Here is a 27,158-nt window from a genome sequence, read left to right as displayed (position 1 = left end):
TCTTCCATGCTGACTAATTGTGCTTGCTGGTCGGCACATTGCTTTCTCAGGGAGCTCAGTGCAGCGTCGGTGGCATTTTGTGCTAGCTTGGCACCTCCCAGGCTTTCCACTACCTCTGCCACCCGGTTGGTGAATGTGGCAACATCCACTTGCACCAGCGCCATGTCCGCTTGAAACATGGACTTAATGTCCTGCATCAGGGCCTTTATATCAGCCTTGGTGGAAGGTGCAGAGTCTTCTATGTCCGGAGTCTTTTATGTCTCTGGTGTGTTTGTCTAGCCCGGTTCTGTGTGGCAGGCTTGGCATAGATACAGTACTCGTCCTAGGACTGCGAGGTATAGGCCTTGGGCGCTGTCTTGGGATTCTCGGGCCGTGCAGCGCGTGGACAAAAGCTTCAATATCTCCAGAGCCGGACCCCAGATCTGCACAATATTTTTGCTTTTCTTTTCCATGATACGGGGAGTCCGGGAATCTCTTTTAAGGCACCATAGGGTAGTATATAGCGGATTCGGAGTGGTTAATTCCGAGTAAGGCTCGGGCGCTGGCTCTGCCCCAGGTCCGGGGTTTTGAACCACTTTGCGACCCGCCAGTAGAGTGCTTTTTTGAAGACAAGGTGTCTGAGACTAAGTGGAACAAACACTCTCTGAGAGCCAGGTGGAGCACCCTGTATTGTGGCCGCAGGAGCTCCTGAAAGTTAACCGGCCAAAGCACACATTGCTCTGGAACTATTTTGGGCATAGGACAACGTGTGCGGCCAGTCAGAACTTTGACACTATGGTGTTTCCCCAATACTGCATGGATCTGAGCGCTATTTGAACAACTGCTATGTTTACAGCAGGCATGTTTAACCCTAGAGGGACCTGGCACCCAGACCACTTCATTGAGTTGAAGTGGTCTGGGTGCCTATAATGGTCCTTTAATGTAGGAAGTATTAAATTTGAACAACATACTCTAGGTCTAAAGAGTTAAAATAGTGAGTAAACTTTTCGCTTTAAATAATAAATGGAAGTAGCGCCAATAAAATATCAACCTCTGATATTTTAATAAAGATTATTAATTGTAATAAATTCTATGAAAATATTATTTTTATTAATTAAAATGTATTAATAATAATTAATCCCCATAAATATCCTCACATGACCACAAGAAACCCTACTTCATAGAAGTAGATGTGTTGGATACTACAAAGGAGCAATAATTTCTTGAAGGGATGAAGAGACGGGACATCTTCACCAAATAGCCTTAAACTCTGGAAAAGAACACATATTGAGACTAACTACTGGCCATAAACAGAGCATTTGAGGAACGGAGGCATCTTCTTGAGGGAGATTTTAATCAATTAGTCATCTTCACAGATCATAAAAATTGACTATATAAGCAGTGCAAAATGGTGCAACCGCCACCAAGCCCAATGAGGTCTGCCTTCCATGTAACTTTTTGTCCGGGTTCCAGAAACAAAAAAGCCAATACCCTCTGTCAGATGTTTGTACTCCAAAACCACAACTTCTTTGGGGCCGTTGCCCATCTTCTGAAAGACATTAAAGTGTCACAAGGTGTAACAGCACCCCCAGGCATAAAGGGGTTAAACCGCCGTTTATAAGATCTTGCCCTTCCAGAGATCAGGCACAGCTACTGCAGAACACTAAACTCCCGAACTGGATACAAAATAGCACGCCAACTCCCGAACTGGAACCTCACTAATAGCTGCTAGCAGACAAACAGGAAAAACAGACTTCAGCAAAAAATCAGCTTACACTCATGGCAATCAGTCTCTAACAGCATACAGTAAATCCCCCCCAAAGACGAGAAAGAGCTCCGTGTTGAGGGTCAAGCAGTGGTTTGTTTAATGGCACCAAAAGAACCTTCTTTTATGACAGTTTCCCTTAGGTAGGACCACCCACAGGGTGTTACAAAATAACCAATCAAACACGTACATTACAGAAGACAATCCCAGCATTTACACACAAAATCATCTCCTCTGCCTGTGATACAATTATGTTACACAATGGTTTAACATAATTATCACAGACAGTAAAAATACAGTTTTTCCACATACCCTCTAACTTTAAAACCATATATCCAATCTCCATAAAAATTACATATTTAAACGCAGCATACTTTAAACATAAACACTCTCAAAAATCATACAAATCCCCCCAGTAGGTAAAAAGATAGCCGGAAGTCCTTTATGACCGACCGCAAGCACATTTTCCTGCCCAAAACAGTTCCATAGATTTGGGCTGTGCGGTCGGTCAATTTCCTGTAGAAAAACGTCTAAGTCCCCTTCGAAGGCACGTACAGGTCCGTTCGTGCAAATAGCACATTAAAACAGGATGTTCGAATTGTCGAACGTACTTCAACTTTTACCGAAGTGGATGCGACGTAAGGGTCAGCGGTATCCGTGTATTTGCGTAGCCGATTTTAGTTCCACAGGTTCTTTAGCATACAGCGCTGACCGCGTTTGACTAAATCAAAATGGCCGCGGCACGTGTTCCTTTGTCGAATGGCGGCCACTTCGACGACTTCGACAACTTCGTCTGCATCCGAAGTGCCATATAAAAAGTGCCAAACCTTCCCCAACAGTATTTAAAGGGCCAGAATGAGTGACATACACTCTGGTATGGCCGAATACTGTTTTTAAAGGGCCCAATCTCCCAGGGCCATAGTCCAGAGGCAACAGGCGGGCAACCAGGCTCCTCTAATGCAATGTGGCGGGATTGGTCTCGTCACACAAGGTATAAATGCAGCACTCCGAGTCTAAGTTAGCAGTAAAAAAAAACAAAAAAAATCCTTCACATATCATAGAGTGGACTGACTTTACGTATAATAGAAAAAAAGAACTAGACAGTCACGTACACAGTATATCAATAGAACAGATAAACAAAAAAGAAAAGGCCAACATAGGAATTCAGGGTCAAGAACAAAGTCAAGGTCAATACAAGAAAATAACACAATGTAACAAGGGACAAAATAAAAGGTTTGGAGAACAGAAACCACGATAGATCACCGAAAATAGGGCCAGAGGAGTTTAAATACCATTGTGTCAATTGATTGGTCCACGTCATGCCTGTGACTCCAAAATATACGAGAACAGGGACGCCGAACTAAGCGGACCAATTAGAGCCAGAAGTGGCATGATACCCCAATTGCCTCTTTAAGATTGTGCTCCAATCCTCAGCAGTATTCTCCTTGCTGGACTCAGGCTGAGTGAGTAATTATTACCGTGCGGCCCGTTCTAAAGGTTCCGATCGACTCGAGGACCAGGGTAAGTACTGCTAAATAAGGCATCCCGGACTGGGGAAAAAATTTGGACCGGGCAATTTTTAATCACAGCGACCCACTGAGAAGGGGGCGGGGTCAGATATGGTGTGTTTTGTCATCACGAATGGCAAGCACGCCCCCAGTCAAAGTGAGCATGTTGGTTCAATCCTCTTCAGGGCAGCTCTGCTGAAGAGCTCTAGCATGAGAAAAATCCCTGTATTTCTTCTGCACAGTGCAAGCAAATTAAATAACATGCTTGCGCTGTATTTGCTTGCAACTTGTTTCTAGTGTCTCCATAAATGGGATACCAGGAGAAAAAATGGCCACGAAAGAGTATTGTGCATGTGTTTGGAGCCTGGTTGTGGGATTGCATGTGTGCAGAGTGAGCTGACTGTGGTGTGGTATTAGGTAAATAGGTTGGTTTCAGTCGTGTTTGAGTTGCAATGTAATGTAAGGGATATAGACGGTGTGTGTATAGGGGGCACAGTGTGTATAGGGGATGTAGCGAGTGTGTACATATGGGCTCTATTGTGTGTGCGTGTGTGTGTGTGTGTGTTTAGGAATGTAGTATGTGTTGCTTACAAGGTATCTAGTGTATGCATAGGGGATCCAGAGTGTGTATGTCAGGAATGTAGTGTGTGTAGGTGGTGCAGTGTGTGTATAGAGGTCTAGTGTATGTGTTTGAAGGACCCGGAGTGTGTATAGGAGATCTAGTGTGTGTGTGTGTATATAGAAGATTCCGAGTGTATAAAGGAATCTAGTGTGTGTATGTGTGTAGATGATCCAGAGTTGAGTAATGGATCTAGTGTGTGTCTGGAATGTAATGTGTTTATGGGTGTAGTGTGAGGGGTGCTGTAGTCTATAATATATATATATATATATATATATATATACATACACACATATATATATATATATATATATATATATATATATATATATATATATATAGAGAGAGAGAGAGAGAGAGAGAGAGAGAGAGAGAGAGAGAATATCCAAGATAGCACTCCAAGGGCTTTAGTAAAAATTTACTTTTATTACCTTAAACTAAAACAGCGAAAATCAACGTTTCAGCTTGATCCCCTCAAGCTTTCGTCGGGATACACTGTACAAACAAATAACCCCACATATATAGCATAAAATAAGATATTTACTCACCACACCTGTGTTACAACCGACTCCATGGACGCACGGACCGGGACTGCCGCGGGCTACCCGAAAACGTCAGCAGCCGCACGGCGTCACGTTCAATGACGCGGCCAGGGGTCGTTACCATGACGACCTGTAAACACAGGAACGTAGTATGAATATACCAGTTAAAAACAATTTCACCTTAGCGTACTCAGTGGATATAAACGGAACAAAGACAGTAAAGGGCTATGCAAATGAAAACAATCTACTGGACTGAAATAAAATGTTAGACTCACAAAACCGGATGTATAAGATTAGACAGACATGAAGCCAACAGAGAAAGGGCAAAAATTACCCCTCACTTACTAACTTATACATAGATCCAGCCAAACTTAGGAAATACCTAATTTAGGGTACACAGTATATATAAAGATAATACTATGTATGGAAAAAATGTTGTATAATTTAGTGACCGATCTCTAAATCTGCTTTATGAAAAAAACAGAAGTCCTAGAACGATGCCAAGCCATATCATAATACTAAGCAATTGGCTTATTTCACAAAAAGAGGTCACAATATCAACTAGAGGACCAGAATCCTAGACACAAAGATTGTCAAGAAAATTAAATCGGTTCAAAACGAATTATATGTTATGGTAAAGAAAATCAAAGAGCACTTGACCCAAATAAACCACTGGAATACATATCGCTATCAATATTAGACTTATCCAAATCTATATCACCATTCTTGATTATTACCATAATCACTGTGAGTACATGAAACGGTTGCCTATCTGTCACATTCACATAGAGTAAGATGGAGCTCAACTGCAGATTTCAGATTAATTAGATGTGAATGTGATAAATTGAGGAAAAAAAGAGATGACAGTTCACCAGAGAATTCACTGATACTGTGTCTTTAATATTTTGATTGAAGAAACCATAGGTACTGTATCTTTAAATACTTCAGTATTAGTGAGTGGATTCTTAGACTATCTTATACAATTGAATTGCAGCAATAAAATGAAGGGAAGGTAATGGAGATTAACTTGCAGAGATTTGATTTAGCTTAATTGGTAGAAAACATCTCAGCTGGAGACTGAAGGGTTAATGAATAGGAATTACTCCTATAACGATAGGAGAACGTGCGAGCAGGCTAAAGCTTGAGTGCTCAGTAGTCAGTGGAAAAGTTTGTATAACACAAGTGAGGTAACTTAGCTTCCAGAGGCTTTAAGTTGGTCCCAGAGTTCCCTCCGGGGAGGTTCTGTTGGAGAGAGGTCGAGAGGAGTCAAAGTGCTAGCCGTGATCGAGGGATGGAGAAGGAGGTCAGTCGAGTACGAGTCCGGTTCGGTACACAGGAAAATTGTAGAGAAGAGTTGCAGCCGGTTTAATTCCGCGGTACGCTGTTCATTAATCCAGCGTCTGTTGTCTGGCGCGGTCGCATTACGTAGCGCAATGAGACCGCGTCAGAGAGGGGGTGTGGCTACAGTCCGTCAACCCGGAAGAGACAGGAATTACTGGTAACGGTACCCCCCCCTGTAAAGAACACCCACCGGGTGCTATCCACGTGGTTTGGATGGATAACATTTGTGGAATGCTGTAAGTAGCTTATCAGCATGAATCACAGAAGAATCTTCCTATGAATCTCCATCAACTCCATAACCCTTCCATCTAATGAGGTACTGTAGAGAGCCACGATGGATCCTTGAATCAAGAATTTTTTGGACCTCGTATTCCTCATTACCATGTACCAAGATAGGATCAGGAGAAGTGATTACATCTCTTTGAAAAGGGTCAGGATGATGGGGCTTGAGCAAGGATACATGAAAGACGGGGTGAAGTTTAAAAGTAGGTGGAAGCTTCAATTTCACAACGTTAGGGTTTATGATAGACAATATTTGAAAAGGACCAAGAAACAGGGAACTCAATTTCTTTGAGGGACGGTTGGTGGAGATGTTTTTTGAGGAGAGCCAGACAAGATCGCCAACTTTATAAGTGGGGGAAGGTTGTCTCTTAGCATCAAAAAACTTCTTCTGGTTAGAGGATGCCACTTCAAGATTTTCATGTAACTGTCGAAATAAGGAGGACATATGAGAGATTTGATCCGAGACAGCGGGGTTAGATGAAGGAATTATTTGAGAAGGAAATGAGGAGGGATGAAATCCATAATTGGAGAAGAAGGGAGTCATTTTGCTACTTGTATGAACTGAGTTGTTATAAGCAAATTCGGCCATAGGTAACCACGTCATCCAATCATCCTGTAGGTAGGAACAATAGCAACGTAAATATTGTTCTAGGCATTGGTTAACTCTTTCAGTTTGCCCGTTGGTTTGAGGATGATAAGCGGAAGATAGTTTACGTTGAATACGAAGAGAAGTACATAATGCATTCCAGAATTTGGAGGTAAACTGGGTTCCTCGGTCCGATATGATTTCATCTGGGAGTCCATGAAGTTTCACAATATTATCGAGAAATGTTTTTGAAAGTTCTGACGATGAAGGTAATTTCTTCAAAGGAATGAAATGGGACATCTTTGTGAATCGGTCCACTACTACTAAAATGGTAGAATGGTGTTGAGAAGGGGGAAGTTCCACCAGGAAGTCCATGGAAATGGATTGCCAAGGTCTTTCTGGAACCGGTAGATTCAGCAACTGACCAAAGGGTTGATGATGGTCAGATTTGGATCTTTGGCAGGTTGAACAGTTTTTCACATAGGATTCGATGGTGATGTCCTGGCGCGGCCACCAATAATATCTTTTGGATAATTCGAGGGTCTTTTTTATACCTGGATGACCTGCCAGAGGAGAGTCATGAATGAATTCAAGTATTTTATTTCTAAATGGGGGAGGAATGTAAATTCTATCATGAAAATAATAGAGACCGTCTTTCAGCGATAACTTAGTTGATTTAGGAAGTTCAAGAGCATCTGGATGAAGGCCTTTTATGTCATCTATAAGGGATGTGGCAATTCCGATGACTGCATGTGGGGGTTCTAATTCAGGTTCTTGGTGAATTCTGGAGAGGGCATCCGCCTTTTTGTTCCTAGCCCCAGGTCTAAAAACGATTTGAAAATTAAACCGGGAGAAGAAGAGGTTCCATCTTACTTGCCTCGCAGAGAGTGTTTTGTTGGAGTGAAGATATTCAAGGTTTTTATGGTCAGTATAAACTATTATAGGAGTTTGTGTTCCTTCTAGAAGATGTCGCCAGGTTTATAAAGCTGATTTTATGCTTAAGAATTCTTTTTCTCCTATAGGGTAATTCTTTTCAGCCGGAGACATGGAATGGGAAAAAAAGGCAACAGGATGAAGAGGATCTTGAGGAGTTTTGTGTTGGGAGAGGACAGCTCCGATAGCAGTTTCTGAGGCATCTGTTTCAAGGACATATAGACATGTGGGATCAGGGAGTTGAAGGATAGGAGCAGTTGTAAATCTTCTTTTTTTTTCTTTTTTTTGAATTCTTTATTTTTATTGTGCACAATGGTTAACAGATCAGTCTTGGCACGCCACAACAGCAGTGTCAGGGTACAATTGGATCATAAGCATGCATTGAAGTGTGGCATTTGTAAGTCAGGCACTTTTTATAATTAGTTGATCTAACATTCAACAGGTATATCATCTTGTTTAAGGTATTATCAGACTGGTAAAACTGGCTAAATCCCAGCTTCCTGCTTTTAGAAACGAACTAGAACTGTAGGATCTGATTGAGGTTGGACATCGGTGTGTCATCGTGTGTATAGGAGTAAGGGCTGAAAAACTACTTTACTGTCCATAACTGTTGTAAGCAAAATAGAAATGTGAGTTGCCCGTTTAGCCTGCGGATGTGGCATTACATTGTACTCAACATGCCGATGGTTTAAATGTTTGTCTCTGAGTTGTGTTAAACAGCGTAAGCAATAAACTGTGCTGCCGGGTCGGCATGAAACTTGCCGATACTAGGTGATGTGTTAGGTCGGGCAGTTTACTATGTGGTGCGACTGGGTGTGGTATTAAACATTTCAAACAAGAAAAATGAAACAAAACATTGCACCTATGAAGATGGCCTAATTCAATACAGTAGTCAATTGGCATCTCAGTATAAGCATTTGAATAACATATGGAGAGTCTGCACAAATGATTATGATAAACAGTCTCATAAGGAAGAATCCCTAGATGTAGTGGTCGGAGTGAGCTAACCTGGTATTACTCGTTAAGGTGTGTATGTAAGCTGAGCTGAGGCGGTTGTCAATTATAGGAGGCTGTCGTCCCATAGTCATGTAAACATATTATTCAGCAATGTTGTTTGGTGTTCTAGGCACAACCTGGGCCTACTTACAAGAATAGAATGAAAGGTTGCTGTGTATGGAAAGGGTGCATTGAGGTAGCTTAACCGGTCTCTTCTCGGTACGTTGGACCGTAGTATCTCTACTAGTTATGGTTGTGCCATGGTGTAGGCTGCCCTATCACTTACTGGACTCCTGTATGGTCTGTGTTGATAGGTAAAATGAGAGGTTATCCATGAGGGAAAGACGAAGACAAACATTGTTAGGTGAGGCCTAGATTAGTGTTTTAAGGTAAAACATGCCTCTATAGGTATGGCTGGGCATGTGGTTGAGCCTGTTGGTGGGGTGCGTGTAGGTTGGCGCTGTCAGAATTTCGCGGGATGCCGGGTTCCCAGTTTCTTCTATGCAAGCTTGTCTTATGTGTGATTGGGGGGAGGGAATCTGGTGTGTATGGACGTCTGGTTTATGAAACGGGCCGGTGTATTCCGTGTGGTGCCTCTAAATTATAAAGTGTATGTATGTTTGCCCGCCGTGGGCGTGTTGTGTTCTGGACGGCTATTGGTTTTTTCCCTGATGTCTTGCCCTGCTCTTGTACCTAATGTGAGCTCTGTGTGAGCTAGCAGCTATATGAGGTTATAACATAGCAATAAACAAATAACATTAAAACGTGAAAATAAAAATATAACACAGGCATCTGAACACCTTTTAGCCCGTTGTCGGGCGGCACAAGTTCTTGGGTAAGTCTGTGGGTGTCGTGCTCGGAGGTGAGTGGCACTGACCGCCAATGCTCCAGCTAGGCATGTCCGTAAAGTTACCGGGAATCTCTCGCCTGATGGTGTGGGGTTCTGGTACGTGGGCAGTCCTTACCCCGCCTAAGCCAAATAGCCGCCAGCGAGGCCTAGGTTGTGCCGTCGTGTAAATTTAGCGTTGACGCCGGCTTCTGGGCCGATCAGGTCTTTACTGCGGGTATAGTAGGCCGACGTGGAGTTCACCCCGATTGGCTGGGAGCAATGGTGGTTGCTTTCGTGTGTCTATGAGGCCAATGTTCGTAAGTCACCTAGTCGCTTGGGGAAGGTGTTATCTCGTTCCGAGGAGTAGAGGCTGCCAGGCTCTCTGGGGAAGTGGGAACCCCTGAGAGTGTAGATGCTGAAGGTAGGTGCGGTTTGGTTATGATATGTCATGGGTCGGAGAGGAGGCTTAGCCTAAGTTGTGACTGAGGCATAGGTGATCGGTGTGGCGTTCTGCGGTATGAATGGAGCGCTCCTCTCCGGGTCCCAGGTGTGAGCCGGTGTGGTGGGGGCTCGGGGGTCCGCTTGTGCCTCCTGCGGGCCGTGAATTTGATGAGTTGTCGTGCCCTGCAGCACAAGGAGTGTATGGGAGGACCTCCATCAGAATTGTATATGGTGTCGCTGGAGCGTGGCGGTGAGAGGTCGGAGCGTTCTGCGCCAAGCCAGAGTTCCAGCGGACAGGTCATTATAGAAGGTTAACTGTGCGTTTTCGAGTTGCATGGGGGTTTTTCCCCGGAGTGCAGTGAGGACTGCCGCTTTGTCTGACCCATTTTTAAAGGTGAGAATAGTGTCCCTTGTGGCTTTGTCCGGGGCCCCAGCGGATTTCGGGATCCGGAAGAGATCCACGGGTGCAATAGGTTTGGTTTGGCCTGGGGGTAGTATGGTAGCCAGCAGGCGCTTGATCGTGTGTGGTAATTCTGTCTCCGGGAGCCCCTCCGGTATCCCTCTGACTTTTATGTTACACCTTCTCCTCGTGTCTTCCTGTACATCTAGGCGCCGTTCGAGCAGTCTGTTTTTGTGGCTTAAGTCTCTTATATAATTTTGCATCGTGGCGATAGTTCGCTGGTATTCCTGAGTGGTGCCCTCCAGTACCGCCATACGGCTCGTCAGGCCCTGCAGCTCACCCCTTAGTGCGGTGACATCCGCCAGGATGTTGGTCTGCAAATCCGCTAGCAGGGTTTTAAGCACCCCTGTGGTTACCAGATCAGCATCAGGATTTTTCTTGGGTTTGCCGGGTTTTGTCGTCGGCTTTGGGTCCGGGGCGCAGCAGTATTCGTCTTCGGCCTCCTCCGAATAGTCTTCATAAAAGTGTGAGCAGCCTCCCTGGAGCGCCGCCATATTGGATTCGCCCGGGCCGCGTGCTTGCCGCCACATGTCCCCAATTGTGAGACCCGGGGCAGGTCTGTCCGACAGTTGTTTTTTGTTTCTGCGTCCCATGGGGCTTTATAGGTTCTCGCTTGAGGTTTGCGATTAAAAGGGGGTGATATTTTCTATATTTAGGCTTGTTATCATCTATTTTGGCCCGGAGCTCTTGTGCTGTACGTCTGTTCTCCTCGGCAGTTAGGCTCCGCCTCCGTAAATCTTCTTTTTAATTCATCGAAAGCCTTTTGGGCCTTTTCATTCCAATTGAAAGCATGCTTTTTGCTGTTAAGTGAATTAAGGGAATGAGTTACATCAGAGTAATTTTTAATACATTTTCTGTAGAAGTTAGCAGTCGGGATAACACCCATCTCACGTGTTTTTTGTGTTCCTCAGGTGTATTAGAATATATAAGAATGTCATTGTGGCGAAACCGACCTCGCCACGTGTCCTTGGAGGGGGCTGCTTGCCCGCCTCTTGCCTTTGGACTATGGCCCTGGGAGATTGGGCCCTTCTACAAAACATATTCGGCCCTAACAGAGTGCATGTCACTCATTCTGGCCCTTTAAACACAGTGGGGCCATTCGGTACTTGCCCTGTGTGAGCAGTGATACCCCCAGATAGCTATGCCATGGAGCCTATTCATATAATGAAAGACTATGGGAAAGACTTTGGCTCCATGGCAATTAAAACTGTACTTGTGTGGTTTGCGTGCCATTCACCTAATAATGTGCACGCAGACCTGAGCTATCTGTGGATATGTTACATGTCTGTGTGTAATGTATAAAAAGTGACTTTATGGGGCGGGGCTAAGCCAGCAAGCAGAGCAGACGCCTGAAAGCAGAGCTCCCGAGTAAATCACCGATTATTGCCGTTAAAGTGCTAAAAGCAAGTCACAAACTGAACCGGGATTCGTTACCTGCATCAAGGAAGACCTGGTGACTAGACTGACACCTCTCCCGAGCGTCTCGGTGACCGGGAACCTAATATGGCTAGCTGGGGCCTGCAAGCAACGAAAACGGGGAGAGGCGGCCGCTCCCCCAATCGATGTACCAAAGAAACAGACCCGCAAGCACCCTGTCCCCCCCCCCCGGACCGGAGGGGGTTATCCCGGCCAAACTCTAAGGGTACACACTCGGGCACAGAATCTAGAGAAAGCAGCGTATGAGCAGAGAGACGACGCACGGTCCTGCAAAATGGCCGTCGCCATGTGCGCACTAAATGAGGAAAGAACCGACCTTCAGGCCAGGCTGGAAGCTATAATGGCCGCATTCTGGGAGAAAGTGGCGGCTAGGGAGCGTCTAGCGGAGGCACGCAGAAGGGCCTTGAGCCCACCGAAGGTACTGCCGACGAAACCCCACCGCGGACGCCCACTCTCCCTCAGGGCCGGCAGCCGGCGACAACCTAGACGGAGCTCCCGGCGGGCCCACAAACTTAAACGTCGGACCTTGCTACACTCGGAGCACCGCCGGAAGAGCCACCCTGAACACCCTAAAGCACAACCCTGGCGGGCAAAGGAGACCCTCTGGGCTCAACATCAAACCCGGCGAAAGGAATCAGCATTAATAAAGGGGCTCCGGCTACGCACTTCAGGCCTCCTCCGAACTCATTCCACGGCCTCCACCTCCCCCTCAAACATGCTACTGGGCTTACCTGCAACAAGGGAGATTGTGCGGCTGCACACTCCACGGGGCACCTCTTCAACAGAGACAGCGGAGTAAAGGGACATAATAAAGCAATCAAAGTGCAGCAACGTATGGGAACCGTCAAGAACCTAATCCCCTGCCTGAGAGATGCATACAAGCAAGCACAGGGTACAGAGGGGCAACTGGGGAGACTCACCAATGGAACCTACCGGCAGGTACCCGCGACTTTCAGACAGGCTACCGACGGGTTGATGCCCATAGCAGGCCCTCACTCACGTGTACTACCGGGACTGAGAAAATCGCACAAGGGCCAGGCATCCCGAATCGGTGATCGTAAGCATGATCACATCCTACCCCCAAAGGGTATGGGCTGAACATCGGGACAGATCACTCACTGCTCATCCCATGTTTGTTTTTTGTCCTCTCCTTTTTTTTTATTTTATTCTAATTTTACAACGGAGTGTGAATACATAGCTGAATTTGCATGTTGTAATTACTTGCTTTACACTGTCAGTTCTGCCGCTACTAATCTTAGCACGCCTAGCCTGAGATTTCTCTTGAAATAATCGTATTCTACAATTTAAAACGTGCATTTCTTATATCTTACCTAGACTTATATGGCCTGCTCTCTCCCTGTATTCCTTAGCAGCCACGGGGAGACCCAGCATGTGGGTATAAGCAAGGGCTCTAGTATGTTTATTTCCTCAAAAAGCTACGCATATATCACTACTTTACTGCTATCTTGTACATTATTTTTACCTAATCGTTAAGCTAATGGTTCACGAGAAATGCTTATTGTCTATAACACGTGCAGCACTATTGCCATTCATGTTATATCTGTGCCTAATCGTTATACTATTTTCCTTAATCACTCATGCTATATGTTGTACGTTCTGTTGAGTTTAAAGCTGGAGTCAATATGCACACTGCGGCGACCTGATTACTTTTACCGAGAATTTAACTACGACCTTTATAAGCACAGATCTTTATGATCCAACTCACTGTTATTATGCGGACCTTGTGAAATAAGCTTATGTTTTTAGCCTGTTTCCTTAACATGTTATCCTGTTTCATAAAAAAAAAATAAAAAAAATGTGCAATTGTATATTACCACGACTTTGTAAGCATCACTTCACCTGTGCCTGCTGTCGTGGCACCACAGGAATGTCTGTTAATCTTATTTGCACCAAAAATAAAGAATTTAAAAAAAAAAAAAAAAGTGACTATATATTTTAAAACATAATCCTGTATTTAGGTCCCCCCATGTGTAATGGAGTTTGTCTTTGACCTGGGAGATAATTGGATTACTTCTCCAATTATCTCCAGGGCAGAAGGGAGGAAGCCATGATGCATTGTGGGGATGTTTTACTTTTACAGATTAAAATACTGCCAGCCAGGGGGAACAAAATATACTTTTACTAACTTTTGAACCCCTGGTCTGATTCATGCCATTTTTTTAATATGTTGTTCCCCTGAATGGATTGATTGTGGATATGTATTTTTATGTGAAATGTGATGTATGGTTTTAAAGTTACAGAGTATGTGTGGAAACTGTATTTTACTGTATGTAATAATTATGTTAATAGCTTATCTGAGGGGAGGGGATGTGTGGGTTGTATTGTTACTTGATTGGTTGTTTTATGCCTCCCCCTGGGTGTGTCCTGTATGTGCAGAACTGCAATAAAAAGCAGGCTGGGTGTTCCAGACCTGAGATTCTGCTTGACCCTCAAACCGATGTGTCGTCTCGTTTTTGGGGAAATTGGATTGTATGTTGACTGCCAGGAGTGTAAGCGGATTATATGCTTTTCCTGTTCAGCTATTCCAGGGTTCGTGTGTTTCCAGTTCGGAGTGTTATCTTGTATCCAGTTCAGGAGTTTGGTGTTCTGCAGTAGCTGTGCCTGTCTCTCAAAAAGGGGATTATCGCCTAAACGGATTTTAACCCCTTGTCTGCTGAAACGGTCCGTTACAGTCATCTAAGTAAATGATAACACAGACGTCCAGAAGATCCCTGAAGATGTCATTTATGAAATGTTGAAAGGTGGCAGGGGCGTTGCAGAGGCCAAAAGGCATCACAAGATACTCGTAGAGACCATATCTAGTTCTGAAGGCAGTTTTCCATTCATCGTTAGCTTTGATTCTAACGAGATTGTATGCCCCACGGAGGTCAAGCTTAGTATAGATAGTGGCTGTTTTTAACCTTTCAATCAGCTCGTTTATCAGGGGAAGAGGATAGCGATTTTTCACGGTTATCTTATTTAAAGCTCTGTAATCTATGATTGGACGGATGGTCTGGTCCTTATTCCTCACAAAAAACATACTGGAGGCAGCAGGTGAGCTGGAAGGTCTAATGAACCCCTTACGGAGGTTTTCCTCCAAGTATTCCTTGAGGATTTTTAATTCAGATTCTGAGAGAGGGTAGATGTGCCCAAAAGGTATGGGGGCACCAGGTATGAGGTCGATAGGGCAGTCGTAGGGACGATGAGGTGGGAGTGTTTCAGCTTCCTTTTTACTGAATACATCAGAGAACTCAGAATAGCAGGAAGGTATAGTTGGTTCTTCAATAGGTTGGAGGAGTGAAATATGTTGTAAGCATGTTTCCTTACAGTACTTGGAGTTAAAAGCGAGAGAAAAGGGAGACCAGGTAATTTGAGGGTTGTGGTCCCTTAGCCAATTGATTCCTAGGATGACCGGATAAAGGGGAGAAGAGATAACATCGAATATAAGATATTCAATATGAGTGTTAAGGGTGGTTGTTCGTACAGGAATAGTTTCTTTTGTGATAGGACCCGAGGCTGTGAGGGAGCCATCAATTACTCTGACAGAAACAGAAGTGCTTTTACGGACACAAGGAATTTTATTTTTGATTACAAAGGATGAATCGATGAACACTCCGTTAGCCCCAGAGTCAATGATGGCTTCAGTCGTTATTCTTTCTTTGTCCCACTGTAATATGAGAGAAATGGAGAAGAATTGAGTTGTTGATTTAGAAGGGAGTGCACTCAGTATAGAAGTGGTATGAGCATGCTTACCACTCCGTGGTCTTTTCAATAGAGGGCAGTCCGGGATTAAGTGATCTTGTGAGGCACAGTACATACAAAGGTTAAGTAGTCGTCTTCTAGTTTTTTCTTCTAGTGTGAGAGGACTTCTTATAGTGTCAATTTCCATAGGTTCGTTAGGTGATGAAGGTTTTTCAGCTGGTTTTGGAGGAGCAGCTGGTTTCCTAAATGATGAACCTGAGAGAGCTCTTTCGGCCTTTCTTTCCCTAAGCAGTCTGTCAATACTGATTGATAGTTGAATAAGAGCGTTTAATGTAGCAGGAAGTTCAGTTCTAGAAAGTTCATCCTTTACTCCTTCGGATAACCCAATTTGAAATTGGTTGCGCAGGGTTATATCGTTCCATTGAGTTTCTATTGCCCATCTCTTAAACTCAGCTATGTAATCTTCGACAGGTCTATGTTTTTGCTGGAGGGTTCGGATGGTTAGATCAGCTGTAGACTGTTTATTAGGATCTTCGTAAAGGAGAGACATAGCTTCAAAGAACTCGTCCAATGAGTCTAAGATGGGATCATCATTTTCCAAGAAGGAGTGGGCCCAGGCCATAGGATCACCTCTTAGGAAGGAGATAACTGAACAAACCTTAGATCTTTCAGTGGGATAAGATCGAGGTTTTAGAGCAATCAATAGCTTGCAGGAATTAAGGAACTCCCTGTATTTTGATCTATCTCCAGAAAACTTCTCGGGATTACAGACAGCATGGTCACTGGCTGAGTGCATAACGGTATGAGGAGTATGGGTTTGTAAGTCTCTGACATAAGTAAGAATCCGTTCATTTGTAACCTGGAGATCTTGCATGCCTTGAGCAAGTGTATCGACGCTTTGATTCAGCATAGTAAATTTTGAATCAAAATCTGCTGGATCCATTACAAGGCTGGATTAATCTGTCACGTTCACATAGAGTAAGATGGAGCTCAACTGCAGATTTCAGATTAATTAGATGTGAATGTGATAAATTGAGGAAAAAAAGAGATGACAGTTCACCAGAGAATTCACTGATACTGTGTCTTTAATATTTTGATTGAAGAAAACATAGGTACTGTATCTTTAAAAACTTCAGTATTGGTGAGTGGATTCTTAGACTATCTTATACAATTGAATTGCAGCAATAAAATGAAGGGAAGGTAATGGAGATTAACTTGCAGAGATTTGATTTAGCTTAATTGGTAGAAAACATCTCAGCTGGAGACTGAAGGGTTAATGAATAGGAATTACTCCTATAACGATAGGAGAACGTGCGAGCAGGCTAAAGCTTGAGTGCTCAGTAGTCAGTGGAAAAGTTTGTATAACACAAGTGAGGTAACTTAGCTTCCAGAGGCTTTAAGTTGGTCCCAGAGTTCCCTCCGGGGAGGTTCCGTTGGAAAGAGGTCGAGAGGAGTCAAAGTGCTAGCCGTGATCGAGGGATGGAGAAGGAGGTCAGTCGAATATTTCTCATTGAGACCATCAGGGTTTACTGTTCTCAAGGTTCTGATCCAGTATAGTTCACGTTGTAGAAGCATCTTTTTACGACCCCCTCCCCTCCTGGGTAGTGGTATATGATCAATCGCCATCAGTTTCAAAGTTGGTAATGTATGACCTTTTTCCAAAAAATGTTTGGCCACTGGGAGATCCGATTTTTGATCTCTATAAGCCACTCTTATACTTGATCTGTGGTTGCGTACACGTTCACGGAGAGGTAAATCAGTCTTGCCAATGTACGTGAGCCCACATGGGCAGGTTAATTTGTATACTACAAAATCTGTGGTGCAAGTTATACGATGCTTTATGTTGTATTTCACTCCTGAATGCGGATGGGTGAAGAATTTCCCTGGTGACATGTGACTGCTGACGTTTTCGGGTAGCCCGCGACAGTCCCGGTCCGTGCGTCCATGGAGTCGGTTGTAACACAGGTGTGGTGAGTAAATATCTTATTTTATGCTATATATGTGGGGTTATTTGTTTGTACAGTGTATCCTGACGAAAGCTTGAGGGGATCAAGCTGAAACGTTGATTTTCGCTGTTTTAGTTTAAGGTAATAAAAGTAAATTTTTACTAAAGCCCTTGGAGTGCTATCTTGGATATTTTCTCTACATTTTTGGCTGACAAGCACCAGGCACATAGGTTTCCAATAGGAGGAGTGCAAGATTATTTTTGTTTTTTGTGATTATTCAGCAGTGGCCGTAGCTGATTTTCTATGCACCCCCTGGTTTCACTAAGTAAACTCTGAGTTTGAATTTCAAATAACATTTTTTTCTGTTTTTTCTTGAGGTTATTTAAAACGGTATCCCTATATTGTATGGCTTATTTGATACACTATATAGTCTTGTGTATCCATGGGGGATTTTTTCACGCTAGCAGGTGGATGTGCGGAACAGGCAGAAATTTTGCAATACAGTGATTCCGATGCAGAAAGAATTAGATGGGACGCTTCTACCTCTGATCTCCCCAGCACTACTTCATTACGTGACATTTATTTCAAATTATTAAGGCTTAAAAAGCGAGAAACAGATTTAGACCTGCACGGTCTGTTTTTATCTGAATACCATCGAAATCTGCAGATCCCAAGAGGTTTCAGGGTGAGTAACATACCAACCATTGGGAGACGTAAACCAGGGGTCTGTAAAAAGTGGACCTCTGTTCTGAATAAATGTTCATTAGATTTGATGTTAATCATCATAGAGGATGTTAAGGAGGACCTGATTCAGGTTAGGAGGAAAATCACAGCTTTAGAGACCAGACAAGCATTATTGCTAGCATCTCCTGAAGCTTCACCTACATTGCTAAAATTGGAGAATACTGTAAAGATTTACTAAACGGATCTGGTTAGATTCAAAAAGAGATAAACAGGAGAAAGTGACAGCAGACTATAAGGAACACAGGGTCTATAAGTGGCTGAGCGGTGCTAGTGACCAACCAAGATTTGCAAGGAAGAGGAGACCTATCCGCAGACACAGACATTACACCATTGACAAGACTTCAGGGAATTCCAGTTCAGAGTCTGAACAGAACAATTACCGGGGAACCGTGCAAAGAGATTCCCAAACACAGCCTTTTTAGAGAACACCAATCGGGATCATTTGGTTATTCAAACCAGGCAGCAAAGCAGAATCACTCATCCAGAAGAAGGACAATTACCAGACGTGGACAGAAGGGCCGTACCTGCTGGGGCAGGAGGAAGACCACCACGCCAGAGGAGATAATGCCCATCTTCAATTTGTCTTCAAGGGTGCTAACATTGGCTGAAAAGACACTTCTAAGTAAGGGATTGTCGTTCGTACCCACTGCTCAACCCAACCCACTAGATTGGGAAGTCAAATTATACAAATTCGGCAGAACAATGCGTTTACAATATTTCTTTAAGAACAAAATTAGTTCCATGGAAGACCAAAGCAATAGATTCAAGAAAAAAAGGACTTTCGATCCGATGCCTAACCAGGCTACCATCAAAACATTTTTGAAGTCAGTTCAAAGGGAATCCACTGACCATTTGAAGATCATCCACCCGCATCACTCTAATTGTTCTAAAGCCGATCGTGAGATTATCAAATCCTTGGCTAAGGACAAGAATATTGTCATCAGGTCAGCTGACAAGGGTGGGGGAATTGTCATTCAGGACTATGTTAAATATAAATCGGAAATAATGAGACAACTATTGGATTCGGAGACTTACTGCAAGTTAGACGGCGATCCAACGCTACAAGTAAAGCGTGTCATTGATGATATTCTACAAAGGGGCCTTGAACATGAGTTCATTAACCAGGATCTCTGTGATTTTTTACAAAAACTAAATCCCAGGACACCAGTAATCTACACACTCCCGAAAGTCCACAAAAGTCTTCAGGACCCTCCAGGAAGACCAATCGTGTCGGCTGTCGGAGGCATTTTAGAACCTTTGGCACAGTGGCTGGACTTCCTGTTCAAGGAAACAATTGAAAATCTTCACACATACATCAAGGACACCCCTAGTTTCATCAAACTAATCTCTACATTGACGCTACCGGCTGGCTTGACATCACTAGTTACATGTGATGTCAAAAGCCTGTATACGATCATACCTCATGATAAGGGAGTCCAGGCTGAGATCGATCCTTTTAACTTCAAATCCATATAAGGGACCGTCAATAGAATATGTGATGGAACTTCTTGAGCTGGTCTTAACACAAAATTATTTCCGTTTTGAGTGGGGTTGGTATAGACAGTCAGCGGGTACATCAATGGGAGCCGCGATGGCTCCTATGTATGCCAATGGTTATATGTTTGAGTTTGAGTCTAAATACATATTGGAGCTTTTCAAAGATGTCATTTTACTGTACGGTCGCTATATCGACAACATTTTCATGATTATTAAGGGGGACAGTTACATGGCAGAAAGGATGATTCAAATAATTAATTCATGTACATCGAATGTGGAATTAACCATGACAGTTGATCCACTCACAGTTGATTTTTTTGGATGTACGAGTTATGAGAGAAGGTGCTAAGTTGGCCTACACTCTATACTCTAAACCAACTGATCGTAACACCCTTTTGCAGGCAAATAGTTTTCACCCCCATGCACTTAAACAATCTTTACCATACTCTCAATTCCTAAGAGTTTTGAGAAACAACTCTGACCACAATAAAGCAACAGAACAAATACGGGATATGTGGGAAAAGTTTCAGCAGCGTGGTTATAATGACCAAACCCTTGAAAAGGCCCTTAACAAGTGCCATAAAACAGTAGTTAGACCAAGAGATTCATCTACGAAGAGATTGGTGTTTCCGACTACCTACACCACAGCGTCTCCACAATTAAAGCGAATGGTCGACAAGAATTGGAGAATTTTGAGTAACGATATCTCCCTGCCTGAATTATTCCGACAACCTCCCATGATGTGCTATAGGAGGAATAGAAATCTTAAAGACCTATTGGTAAAGACGGACCCCGTACATTGTGACCAGAAGGATCAGAGTTCCACCATCGTGGGTTGCTACAGATGCCTCGGGTGTGTCACCTGTGGATACATGTCACCAGGGAAATTCTTCACCCATCTGCATTCAGGAGTGAAATACAACATAAAGCATCGTATAGTAAACAAACAAAGTGGAAACCACCCAGAATACGTATAAATGTTGAAATAAAGTGGGACAACCTGATGCAGATCAAATGTCCTTAGATCGAATCTGTTTAAAAATTAGAATAACTTGCAAGTTATTCTAATTTTTACACAGATTCGATCTAAGGACATTTGATCTGCATCAGGTTGTCCCACTTTATTTCAACATTTATAATATTCTGGGTGGTTTCCACTTTGTTTGTTTACTATATATTCTTATAGGTGGTTGTGAAGTTCACCTGGGGCTATCCACAGTATACGTGTACAGTTCTTTAGTGTATATACTTTGTTTTTTGTTTCATAAAGCATCGTATAACTTGCACCACAGATTTTGTACTATACAAATTAACCTGCCCATGTGGGCTCACGTACATTGGCAAGACTGATTTACCTCTCCGTGAACGTGTACGCAACCACAGATCAAGTATAAGAGTGGCTTATAGAGATCAAAAATCGGATCACCCAGTGGCCAAACATTTTTGGGAAAAAGGTCATACATTACCAACTTTGAAACTGATGGCGATTGATCATATACCACTACCCAGGAGGGGAGGGGATCGTAAAAAGATGCTTCTACAACGTGAACTATACTGGATCAGAACCTTGAGAACAGTACACCCTGATGGTCTCAATGAGAAATATACTCTTTCTGCATTTCTATAAACCAATTGATGGTATTTATGAGAAGAGCAATGTGATGCCCACCCAGGGGGATAGGCATGCATTTGTGGACTTCTCTGATACCCTGGACACTGTGGTTAAGTAGAATCACATATGTGAGATTGAAATATGGTGCCCACCCAGGGGGATAGGCAACCGTTTCATGTACTCACAGTGATTATGGTAATAATCAAGAATGGCGATATAGATTTGGAGTCTAATATTGATAGCGATATGTATTCCAGTGGTTTATTTGGGTCAAGTGCTCTTTGATTTTCTTTACCATAACATATAATTCGTTTTGAACCGATTTAATTTTCTTGACAATCTTTGTGTCTAGGATTCTGGTCCTCTAGTTGATATTGTGACCTCTTTTTGTGAAATAAGCCAATTGCTTAGTATTATGATATGGCTTGCATCGTTCTAGGACTTCTGTTTTTTCATAAAGCAGATTTAGAGATCGGTCACTAAATTATACAACATTTTTTTGATACATAGTATTATCTTTATGTACACTAGTACCCTAGATTAGGTATTTCCTAAGTTTGGCTGGATCTATGTATAAGTTAGTAAGTGAGGGGTAATTTTTGCCCTTTCTCTGTTGGCTTCATGTCTGTCTAATCTTATACATCCGGTTTTGTGAGTCTAACATTTTATTTCAGTCCAGTAGATTGTTTTCATTTGCATAGCCCTTTACTGTCTTTGTTCCGTTTATATCCACTGAGTACGCTAAGGTGAAATTGTTTTTAACTGGTATATTCATACTACGTTCCTGTGTTTACAGGTCGTCATGGTAACGACCCCTGGCCGCGTCATTGAACGTGACGCCGTGCGGCTGCTGACGTTTTCGGGTAGCCCGCGGCAGTCCCGGTCCGTGCGTCCATGGAGTCGGTTGTAACACAGGTGTGGTGAGTAAATATCTTATTTTATGCTATATATGTGGGGTTATTTGTTTGTACAGTGTATCCTTACGAAAGCTTGAGGGGATCAAGCTGAAACGTTGATTTTCGCTGTTTTAGTTTAAGGTAATAAAAGTTAATTTTTACTAAAGCCCTTGGAGTGCTATCTTGGATATTTTCTCTACATTTTTGGCTGACAAGCACCAGGCACATAGGTTTCCAATAGGAGGAGTGCAAGATTATTTTTGTTTTTATATATATATATATATATATATATATATATATATATAAATAAAATTGGAAGTATTGTGTGTGTTTGTGAGTGGCGCAGTGAGTTGGTGGGGTGCTTTGTGTGAATGGTGCAGTGGGTTTCTGTTAGGGGTGTAGTGTGTGTGTGTGTGAGGGGTGCAGTGTGGGTATGTGTGAAAGGTGCAGTCAGGGCCGGCGCGTCCATAAGGCGGATGCCCAGCGCTCCCTCCTGCCAGTCACTCTGTGTAGCGTGGATGAGCTGAGCAGTGCGCACCGCAGTACAGGAACTTATGATTATTGTACACAGCCAAACTGAAAGGAAGTGCTCACTGAGAGAACACTTCTTGTCGTCCGGCAGGGTACAGGAAACTGAAGTTCCTATATCGCGGTGAGCACTTCTCTGGTCGGCGACGGTACCAGAAAGGTATGAGACACCAGAGACCAAGAAAAAGGGGGGGGGAGGGGGAAGAAGGTCACTAAGGGATGGGGGGAAGAGAGAGGGGACACATAGGAACATTAAGGGGGGGGCACACTAAGGTACAGGGAGAAGGGAAAAGGAACACTAAGAGAGGAGGTAGGAGGAACATTAAGGAGAATGGGTGGGGGGTGCACTTAAACAGAAGGGAGAGGAACACTAAGAGAGGAGGTGGGAGGAACATTAAGGGGAATGGGGAGCACAAAGACACAGGTAAGAGGAACACTAAGGGACAGGGTAGGGAAGGGAGAGGAACACTAAGGGACGGGGGAGAGTAACACTAAGGGACAGGGGAGGGAGGGGAGAGTAACACTAAGGAACAGGGAAGGGAGGGGAAAGGAACACTAAGGGACAGGGGAGGGGGATACTAAGGGACATGGAGGGGGAAAGGAACACTAAGAGACAGGGAGAGGACCACTTATGGACATGGAGGGGATGAGAGAGGAACACTAAGGGATATGGAGGGAAGAGTGGCACACAGTGGGGCCTGAGTGGGGAGAAAGACACACAGAGGGATATGAGGGGGGAGAAAGACACACATATGGGCCTGGGGTTTAAAATACAAAGGGGCTGGTAAGAGTAAAATACAAAGGGGCTGAGAAAGAAGGAGACATACAAAGGGGCTGGGGGGAGTAAGACACACAAAGGGGGGTTGTAAGACACAATGGTGAACAATAGGGGATAAGATACACTAAAGGGGTTAAGACATTTAAAAAAAGGGGATAAGAAACAAAAGGCAAGTTAAGAGGCGCACAAGTGAAGATGCTTTTTGGGGGGGCACCAAAATCATATTCGCCTGTGTACCCAAAAATCCTTGCATCGGTCCTGGGTGCAGTGTGTGTGAGAGGGGTGCAGTGTGTATGTGAGATAGGTGCAGTATGTGTAAGAGTACTGTGTGTGTGTGAGGGAGCTGTGTGTGTATGTGAGGGTGCTGTAAAAAAAATATTTGCCAGGACTAAGACTGCCTCTAGTGGCTGTCAATAAAACAGCCACTAGAGGCCTTTTCCTGGGATTCTAACTGACTCAGAGTCCATTAAACGATGCTGGAACTTCTCAAGTCCTGCATGAGGACATCCAGCATCAGTAAAAACCCTCAATAGGCAATGCTTTCCTATGGGGAGGGCCTAATGTGCTCGAGGCACACACTGCACATGCACTTTAGGTTACCCCATTGGGTGACAGCGGAGGAGGCAGAGTGCCAAGAAACATTGACGCTGGAATTAGGTAAATGACTAAAGGGTTTTTTAATACAGATTTGTATTACTAACACTATAAATTCCCTTTAAATATGTTCACAGATCTTTTGTACAGCATTCCATAATTCGGAATCAGTGAACGCTCAATCTCCATTGTTACAACACTCACCTGCAATCAGATTGGAAAAACTTCTGACTACCACTAAATTTGCCTATCCATATTTCACCACTCATTGGATTACGGTTACCACTGACTATAAGCCTAAAGACACAAAAATACCACCACAATAAACAGTAATATAATTTAACTTAGCAACATTTCATTAAAAAAAAAAAAAATACTCAAGTTCCATACATAAGAAGAAATGTGGCTTGCTTTCTTCATCAGCTCTATCTCAGCTGAAGATTTTATGAGTCGAAGCTTCTGTACTAGATGTTGTGTTGGTCTTACTGATTTCTTTCCCTGGGTTATGGATTCCATCAAAGGTTTCAGGAATCTGGAGTGTAAAGACGTGTGTGCTGGTCCAGTAGTATCCAACCATACTGTCACCCCTTCATCTGGGAAAGAAACAACATTATAAATAAATATTTCATAAATGCTCAAGCACAGGTATTGTAGGTTACAAAATATTTTAAAGAAACAGAAATATAATCATAAGCAAACACAGTAGTTTAATTCACTAAATGGTGAAGTGGAAAAGGATTTCTAAATTTTAAGTAAAAATTGCAAATTTTGAATAATTCTCCAATTTGGCTATAGTGCAGCGCAGCATGACAATTTTTGCCCGAATTTTGCAACTTTGATGCATTATATGCATTTCCCAAGCTTACCAATACTACACATAAAGAAACCATTTGAGTTTGCATTATATTCCTGGCTGTACCTGAGCAATCTTATATTTAAAGGATAATCTTATATTTAAGCACATAAAGATGACTTAAAATCTACAAGACAAGCATAAGTTTGTAAATTGTAACCCTTTATTACATGAAATCCAGAAAAAAATGCACTCAAAACGTAGGTGCTGAACAAAGCAATCATTAAGTAACTACCAGGCTGATCAGAAGTGTCCCTTTGCCACAGAGTTTTAATTCTGTTAAACCAATTCAACGGAATTCCTCTCCACACCTCACATTTCCCAGCCCATCTTCATCCATGCCACCAATATTGATGCGTTTCATGAGACATCTAGACACTGTCCTCCTGACAGACACAAAAGGCGTATCCCCCTCCATAGCGGAGTCAAGCTCCGCTTTTGAATCAGATTGTTCTCATGGAGACCATTTGATTGGCGTAGTGCAGCATTTTGCTGTATATGTACATAGCCTCCCAACATTTCCCTGTGTGGAACAATCGTGATGATCTCAACCGAGGATATGGGGTGATCATGGGGAGGGAGTAAAGATAAGCAAAACTCACCATTTAAACACTCACATTAGATAGAGCTGGCAGCCACCTCTACAGAGTTTGAAATACATGTTTGTATAAACACTTGTGTTCCTCTAAGGAGGTATATTTGGAATTGCTACAGCTCTTCAAGAAAAAGATACATTTAAAACTGCATGGTCTATTCTTTTCGACTGTTATGTACCATTAAGAAATACCTGGAACATAGCTTACCTAATTAAATTCTGAGGACTACCACTCTTATTGCAAATGGGTATTTGTTACATTTCTATTCTCTCTTTCAAAGACTCTACCATCAGGGCCAGATTAAGAGCCCAGTAGGGCAATTATAATGGGGCCTAATTACAGAATCTTATCGACCAAAAACACTAAAACAGTCATACCTCTCAAGCATCATGTATCTGATGGAGATGGTGTTGGAGGGAAACTAGAAGGATGCAGCTATAAGAAAACTCATATTCTATGCTAATCTCTCTCTAATTTATGCTTTAATCTTTAAAGTAAATCCCCCCCCCCCCCTTAATAGCAGTGTCCAGTGAAGCAGAAAGCCAATGGGCGGGGCAAAAGGGTAGGCCAATGACGCAAATCACGTGACCACAATTACCAAAAGGGGCGGAAATGCCAAAAAAGAGTGCAAAGTCTGTCCAAAGAATTGGAAGGCCAGCCTGGCATCAGTGTCAGGGTCCCCATGTCGCCCAGTCCCCTAGTCTCCTCATTTCTCCCATTTCTCTGTGTGTCACGTGTCACTGGGATACTAAGGGACACTGAGAGACATGGGGACACTGAGAGACCGAGGAACACAGTGAGACATGGGGACACTGAGAGACCGAGGGACACTGAGACACTGGGAGACATGGGAGCACTTGTGGATACAGACATTAGGACACTGGGAGACATGGAGACACTGGGGACACAGACATTTGGGGACACTGGAAGACATGGGGACACAGACATTTGGGGACACTAAGACACTAGAGACACGGGAACACAGACACAGAGACTAGGGGACACTTGGAGACATGGGGACATAGACACTTGGGGACACTGGGAGACATGGGGGCACTTGTGGACATAGACATGGGGACACTGGGAGACATGGGGACACAGACACCAGGGACACTGGCTGGGAGACACAGGGACACAGAGACATGGGGACACAGACATTTGGGGACACATTAGGACACTGAGAGACATGGGGACACAGACACTGGGAGACATGGATACACTGTGTCCCTAGTGTCTTCGTGTCCCAATGTGCCTCTGAATGTACCTATGTCTCGCAGCGTCCCCAAGTGTCTCAGTGCCCCATGTCTCCCTGCTGCCTCTCCCCCCATCCTTCACTTACCTGAGCTGTAGGCTGTCGCTGCTGTCTGGACTAGCTGCTCCCCCGTGGATCAGTGAGTAGAGAGAGGCAGTAACTTCCTATCCCTGCTTCTCTCCACACACAGTGACCGCTACTGGCTGGAGCTGGAATTGCAGAGTAATCTCAGTTTATACTGAGAAAAATATCTGCATTTGTATTGCCGGTATAACTGCAATACCGGCACCGGCCAGGTAGCCTCAAATACTGACTGTGCCGGAAAAATACCAGTCAGGTGGCAAAGAGTAGTGTGTAAAAAAAAAAAAAAGTAAAAAATAATTAAATCTATCTATCTATCTATATATATATATATATATATATATATATATATATATATATA

At 43.4% G+C, this 27,158-nt stretch overlaps 1 protein-coding gene across 2 annotated transcripts in view; it reads right to left on the bottom strand.

Moving 5' to 3' along the window:
* XPNPEP3 (X-prolyl aminopeptidase 3) overlaps positions 1 to 27,158 on the bottom strand; it is a 342,416-nt gene that overhangs the window by 182,799 nt on the left and 132,459 nt on the right. For both annotated transcript variants that reach the window (XM_063427589.1, XM_063427587.1), the window contains exon 4: positions 24,406 to 24,608. In XM_063427589.1, coding sequence (XP_063283659.1) covers positions 24,406 to 24,608 — 203 coding nt within the window. The remainder of the gene's footprint in view (positions 1 to 24,405; positions 24,609 to 27,158) is intronic.

The sequence above is a fragment of the Pelobates fuscus genome, chromosome 7 (genome assembly GCF_036172605.1).
Source record: "Pelobates fuscus isolate aPelFus1 chromosome 7, aPelFus1.pri, whole genome shotgun sequence".
Classification (NCBI taxonomy): domain Eukaryota; kingdom Metazoa; phylum Chordata; class Amphibia; order Anura; family Pelobatidae; genus Pelobates; species Pelobates fuscus.
The sequence above is the reverse complement of the archived record's forward strand: the minus strand, read 5'-3'. Positions and strand labels throughout refer to the sequence as shown.